The 7,500-nt window shown below is 38.5% G+C and overlaps 1 protein-coding gene across 1 annotated transcript; it reads right to left on the bottom strand.

Moving 5' to 3' along the window:
• Positions 1-5,222: 5,222 nt before the first annotated feature.
• On the bottom strand, positions 5,223-5,921 carry LOC115209580 (craniofacial development protein 2-like). Its single transcript, XM_029778018.1, has one exon. The coding sequence runs from the start codon at positions 5,919-5,921 to the stop codon at positions 5,223-5,225; it is 699 nt and encodes a 232-aa protein (XP_029633878.1).
• Positions 5,922-7,500: the final 1,579 nt, after the last annotated feature.

The following is a 7,500-nucleotide window of genomic DNA, read 5'->3' as shown; positions in this document are numbered from 1 at the left end:
TATATATATATATATATAATATTAAAGATTCGATTGAATAAGGTATTTAAATGATGGTCACCAGATTGGGTCGAAATAACTTGTAAACAACATTTTTACATTATTTACATTATTTTTAGAACTGTACAACACTTTTAGTCGAATAAATATGATGGGCACCGATGTAGATCCTGTGGAATATTCAAGTTATCTATATAGAAAATTTAACCCTTATGAGTGTTTTATAGCCTATGGACTAATTCAAAAGTATACATTATATTGGTCGTACGGTATTTAGTATACTCCAGAGTGTCCGATGGGTCGGGATTCTAGTGAGGTACATTATGAAGACACACACATACACACATATATATGTATATATATGTATATATATATATATACAATTAAGGGCTCCTAAATTAAGATGCCGAGTGCTGGGAACATAAAAAGGGGATGAATTTATCGAGAGTGAAAATCAAAAACGTTTACCGATAACTTTAACAACTCGAACCGCGGTTTCTGCTTCTTTCTAGCAAAACACAGAATATGTTTGCTAAGGCTAGCTTCGTCAGCGAGTCGCCTAAATTGAATCGAGGTCTGCAGCGATGTGGGACCATGTGTTGATCCCGACTACTAGCAGATCTTAACTTTTCAAATCTCTGCGCAGACGCAAAACTTACACGGCAGTATAGGGCATGCCGGGAAGAATATTCGCATATTACATGATGGATTTATTCGTAAAATTCTTCCCGGCATGCCCTATACTGCCGTGTAAGTTTTGCGTCTGCGCAGAGATTTGAAAAGTTAAGATCTGCTAGTAGTCGGGATCAAAACATGGTCCCACATCGCTGCAGACCTCGATTCATTTAGGCGACTCGCTGACGAAGCTAGCCTTAGCAAACATATTCTGTGTTTTGCTAGAAGAAAGAAGCAGAACCGCGGTTAGTTCGAGTTGTTAAAGTTATCGGGTAAACGTTTTTGATTTTCACTCTCGATAAAATTATCCCCTTTTGTGTTCCAGCACTCGGCATCTTAATTAGGAGCCTTAATTGTATAACTACATGAATAATATTTTGTATAAGGAATAATATTTTTGTTATGACTAATTCGTCTTTTGTTGCTGGGCACCTGGTAGAACTCAATTAATCCCTTCTTGTTTATATAAATATATATATATATATATATATATGATATATATATATATATATATTATATATATATATATATTTATATGTGGTGGATATATGTATATATATATAATATAGAGAGAGAAAGAGAGATAGTTAGATATATAGTTAGATAGATAGATAGATAGATAGATAGATAGATAGATAGATAGATAGATAGATAGATAGATATACACACATGCATACAAACATGCACCTATCTATCACGGGTTTTCGTTCAATTTTCTCTGTTAACTTTCACTCACAAGGTACTGATCAACCGGAAATTAAGGCAGAAGTCATATATCCAAGGTGGAACGAACCAAGAATCGCAAGATATTCGAAGGGAAATTGTTACTCATACAGTGTTCAGCTCAGATCAGCTTGAGTGACAATACTTATAACCAAAATGACCATCCAGTCATTTTGTATATCTAGAAATGCCTTCGAAGGATTTGGAGGAAGATCTGAGTGCAATTTCTTGCTGGGCGAGTGACTCTGTGTAATCTTCCTCGCTGGCTCATTTAAGTTGTTAGTTATCGAAAATTGAAGTACTAAATTCACGATAATGATGGTAAAATTACTAATATCTACTTAATCAGTGAAACTGATTGTAGATTGTAGCTAAAAGAAATGCATCGATGGCTTAAGTCAAGGATTCTCAAACATTTTTTCACTTCCGGCGTATCTCATCATCATGTTCCACATCATGTTATACTCCATTTTACATCTAGTGTAAAATGGTCGAATACAAGCGAATAGACAATTTACATGTACTATTTGTTTTAATTTAATTCTATCTAACTTTCAAATTCCGCCATGGTCAAATTGTGCAGGTATGAGAGGTACTATAGTTCAAATTATAACATATAAACAATGGTTTGGGCTTATTGTCATACAGAAAGAAAACACTTACACCTTGGACGTAAGTACTCAATACAGCAATCTCACTCAACATTGCACGTTAAACCACATTCACATAAATACATGCTCAGATGCACACAAACATACCCGCACCATATAGACACCAAGTTACAAATATCAAACACTTCATACAAACAACGCACTCACATACCAAATTGAATTGGATCAAGGTCTCTGAAATCTCAAGGTCTCTAAATAGATTGGAAACAGGCCCTCTTTCAGCTATGGATGAAGAAAGATCGGGATCTAAAATACCCCAGCTATTCGCATTTCAGTGTCTAACAGTTTCGTCAGTAACCTTCGTTGAGAAAAAAGATGTTCTGTTATCACTATCGGCCATCAGTCTCGTACATTAAATAAAAAACAAACCAGACTTGTGAAACCTTCTCCTAAGAAGACTGTAAACAACACGGACCACTACTGATGCGCTAACAACAATAACATTGAAAACACATTCTGCCATTAAACCAACAGGCAGTAACTAATTATAAACAACCAATTGTAATGGGTGAAGGTATAAAGAACTCAAAGCACAGTGAACAATAAAATTCTAATAAAACTTCACCTCCTACATTAACGTACAATTGCTTGAGGGAACACTAAACACACTAACCGACATAAAAACCTAACGATCTGAAGTTATCCGCAATGGGCCAAGTAGCAAAGGAACAACTAGTCACAAGAATTCAGCTGTTGGACATCGAATGTTCTTTTCTGTGCTGCAGTTAGCATTTGCCAACAAATGGACTAAGAGAGATCGAACGTAATGGAAAAATAACAAAATGGATGACCTATTTCCAGACAAATATTAACAAACTCAAGGAAAATACTAGAGAGTTAGACACTAACATTAAGTGTGAAATGAATAAATTTCTATCTATCTATCTATCTCTATCTATCTATCTATCTATCTATCTATCTATCTATCTATCTATCTATCTATCTATCTATCTATCTATCTATCTATCTATTCTCTTCGTGTTAGCTGGCACATAAGGGCTACACTCGTTTTCCATTTATTCCCCCGTTTTGCAAATTTTTTTGTCGCATTCCATGATTACCATCCAGCTTGATTCTTTTCCTTTTCCATTGTCCTTCTCCATGTGGTTTTTGATTCACCAGTTTTCTCTTCCCCTCGAGTTGCCAAGTCAAGGCAATCATGCAAGATGATTGGGTTCCTTTCCCAATGCATGTCCAATCCAATTCCATCTTTTTCTTTTTACTTCTTGGCTTATCCTGGGATACTGGGTTATTTTGTTGAGTTCATCCATTGGCTACCCTATCTGCATAATTTTCTTCAGGCCTTTGTACTGAAAAGAATCCAGTTTCCTCTCATCACTATTGTTCATTTTCCAAGGTTCACAGCAATAAAGAAGTACAGGTCTTACCGGCGTTTTGTAGAGTTTGATTTTTGTATCCCTTCCAAACTGTTTTGATCGTCATACTTTGTCCAATTTGATAAAAGCACTTCTGGCTCTATTGATTCTGCTTATCATATCTTCCCCTCCACCATCTTCTTTACTGACCATTACACCTAGATAGGTGAACTCATCCACGTCTTCAATGTCCTTTTCATCTATTTGAATAGGGTCAGTCTTCTTGTTGTTCAATCGCAAGGCCTTAGTCTTCTTCTCGTTGGTCTTTAATCCCACTCTCTTTGCAAGACTTGACATTTTGTTGGTTTTCTGTTGCATCTGTGGTTGGCTGGAAGACAGTAAAGCAATGTCGTCAGCATAGTCCAGGTCTTCAAAGCATGACGTTATTTGCCATCTTATCCCAATGTTGTTATTCATGGTGGTCTTCCTCATGACCCAGTTTATGATGAGTAGAAACAAGAATCCTGACATAACGCAGCCTTGTTTTACGCCTGTCTTTACTTGGAGCCATCCTGTCATTTCACCATCGCCCAGTACTGCACATTCACCATCTTTGTACATTAATTTGACTATGTTGATAATTTTGCCTGGTATGCCATACTGCCTCATGATCTCTCATAAACTGTCCCTATGAACTGAATCGAAAGCTTTTTCGAAATCGATGAAGTTTATATACAAAGAAGATTGCCATTCTAAGCACTTATCAGTAATGTTTCTCAAGATGAATATTTGTTCGGTGGTATTTTTACCTTCACGGAAGCCTGTTTGTTCAGGTCTGAGTTTCTTATCAATACCATTTTGCATCCTGCTATGATTCTTCCTAGCACTTGACTTGTTATAGGTAGAAGTGTTATTCCCCTCCAGTTTCCACATTCAGATAGATCTTTCTTTGGTAACTTAGCAATCAGTCCTTTCTTCTAGTCATGATATCTTTTCTCTTGATCCCAAATATCATTTATAATACTGTGCAGTTTGCCTGAGGATGTTTCAATGTCTGCCTTCAATAACTCTGGTGTTATCATGTTAACTCCTCCTGCCTTCCCATTTTTTAATTTTCTGATTACATTCTTGATTTCTGTTTTGCTTGCAGGGCTGGTGTCAATGGTCTGCACCTCTGGAATTACAATATTTTCCATTTCCACTGGATTGTGTGGGGTGTGTCTATTTAATACTAACTCTTTTACTTGTTTCAGTCACTTGACTGCGGCCATGCTGGAGCACCGCCTTTAGTCGAGCAAATCGACCCCGGGACTTATTCTTTGTAAGACCAGTACTTATTCTATCGGTCTCTTTTGCTGAACCGCTAAGTGACGGGGACGTAAACACACCAGCATCGGTTGTCAAGCAATGCTAAGAGACAAACACAAACACACAAGCACATACACACGCATATATATATATATATATATATAATATATACATATATACGACAGGCTTCTTTCAGTTTCCGTCTACCAAATCCACTCACAAGGCATTGGTCGGCCCGGGGCTATAGCAGAAGACACTTGACCAAGATGCCACGCAGTGGGACTGAACCCGGAACCGTGTGGTTGGTTAGCAAGCTACTTACCACACAGCCACTCCTTCTTCAAAATATGTTCTTTCCATCTTGTCTTTTTTTTCTCTTGTTATCTGTTATGATTTTACCCTGTTTATTCTTGATATCACTTGATGCTTGACGTGGTTTTTCATTACATATTGTTCTGGTTATTTCATATAGTGTTTTCATTTGACCATTATTAGCTGCTCTTTCAGCATCGTTTGCAAAATTCTCTACTCATTTATACTTGATTTGACATCTCCTTCTTTGGCTTTGTATTCCATTTGCACCTGCTGTTTTAATTCTGATAGACTTGGCATTTTCAGTTTTAATTTTGAGGTGTTTTCTCTCTTCAACCTTTTCCCAAGAGTCTGGTCCTATCCACGGTTTTCGATTCTTTTTTTTTACACCAAGTACTTCTTTGGCTGTCTGGTTGAATGCTTTATCGAAGTTTTTCCATTTCTCTTCTATGTCAGTATCATCTGGAATTGCCTCAAGCAAAGCAAATTTATTCTTCAGTTTCATAGTGAACTTGCTTTTGATTATTTGATTTTGTAGTTTGCAAGTGCCATATCTTGTTCTTGGGTTTGTCTTTGTCTTGTACAGGTGTTTTCGAAGTTTCAACTTCACTTGTGACCTTACAAGCTGATGACCACTTACAACATCAGCGCCTCTCATGACCCGGGTATCTTTTATTGATGAGCAGTATTTACATTTGACGAGTGTATGATCAATTTGATTTGTTGTTCTTTTATCTGGAAAGGTCCAGGTGTTTTCGTGAATGTCCTTGTGTGGGAATATAGTTCCATAAATGACGAGATCATTCATTCCGCAGAATTCTACAAGCCCTTCGCCATTACTGTTGATGATTTCTGTTCCATGTTTACCCATTATTTTCTCATTCCCCTTATTATTTGCTCCAGCCTGGGCATTCATATCTCCAATATGACCATATGTTTGTGCACATTCTCGACAACAGTTTGCAGTTGTTCAAAGAGAGTGTCTTTCACCTCATCCTCTGCATATCAATAAACGGAACAATACTGGGCTTAGTAAATTAATCTGGTATCTAAAAGGATCATAACAAACAATTTAATTTGGAATGGAACATTCTCTATATTTCTTTACCTTATGACAAAGGTAAATCTTTTTGCTCCCTATTTAATAATGAAATGCTTTTTATCCTATTCTCAAAGAATCCCCTTGTAAACACGTTTATAGAACGCGTTTATCGTTGCAAGCATTGGCAGAAACATTAGTTCCTGGAAGTGATTTCTACCATTCTATAAAATTCGACCTTTGACTGTCTTCTTACATTGCACTTTCACTAAATGTACGAGGGGCGTTCAATAAGTAATGCCCCTGACCCACTTCCCATAGCAGTAGAGCAACGAAACTTGGCACAGTTATTAGTCTTTTCTACATAGCAACCACCCAGAGTAGTACGCATTTCTCCCATTGTTTGATTGCAGCTCTGGAGACCGTTTTTGTAGAAGACCCCAGCTTGGTCCTCCAACCTGAACGTGACTTCAGAAATCAAGGCTGCATCATCTGGGAAACGCTTTCCTTTCAAAACAGCTTCATGACTGGGGAAGAGGTGAAAATCAGAGGGTGCAAGGTCAGGAGAGTAGGGGGATGGGGGAGGAGTTCATAGCATACGCCTGTGCTTCTGATCTGGCGACAAGCGAGTTGTGGACCGGAGCGTTTGTCCTGCAGAGGAGGATGTCTTGCTGATTTTGCCCCGCCTCTTGATTTTGATAACTTCTCTTAATTTCCTCAAAAGTGAAGCATAATAGGCTCCTGCAATTGTGGTACCCTTTGCCCAGGAAATCTTTCATCACTACTCCGTCCTGGTCCCAGAAGACTGTGAGCATGACCTTGCCAGCGGAGGGCTGCATCCTTGCCTTCTTTGGAGGGGGTGAGTCACGGTGCTTCCACTGCATTGACTGGGCTTTGGTCTCTGGATCATCGTGATGGGACCCAGGTTTCATCCTGTGTAATCAGTCTTTTGAAAAATTTTGACTCATCTTCTTGGCACATCTCCAAATTCACCCTCGAGCACTCAACGCGTTCTTGCTTCTGGAAAGGCGTGAGCAACCTGGGAATCCATCTGGCAGACACCTTTTGCATATGCAAATGGTCATGAATGATAGTTTCCACAGACCCGGTACTAATCTTGACCTCATGGGCTATCTGGCGAATATTATGCGTCGATCTTCCAAAATGGCAGCCTCAACTTGACGGACAGATGCCTCATCAATGGCAGAAAGGGCGACCAGATCTGGGAGCTGTTTCCACAGAGTTCCGACCATGTTTGAATTCACGATGCCAGCGTTTTACAAGGTCATATGATGGGGCATCATCACCATAAGTTACTTTCATTTCATCAAAAGTCTCCCGTGGTGTGCGTCCTTTCAAATACAAAAACCAGATCACTGCTCGACACTCAACAGGCTCCATTTCACACTTGACTCGGTTCAAACACCTGTAAATCAGAAACCACAATTTGCCACTT

Source organism: Octopus sinensis, linkage group LG3 (genome assembly GCF_006345805.1).
Source record: "Octopus sinensis linkage group LG3, ASM634580v1, whole genome shotgun sequence".
In the NCBI taxonomy this organism is placed as follows: Eukaryota; Metazoa; Mollusca; class Cephalopoda; order Octopoda; family Octopodidae; genus Octopus; species Octopus sinensis.
This window is presented reverse-complemented; position numbering and strand designations above follow the sequence as displayed.

Bases quoted from the DNA above. Each gene is read 5' to 3' on its own strand.
- LOC115209580 (XM_029778018.1), bottom strand. From the start codon at position 5,921: ATGAATGCCCAGGCTGGAGCAAATAATAAGGGGAATGAGAAAATAATG.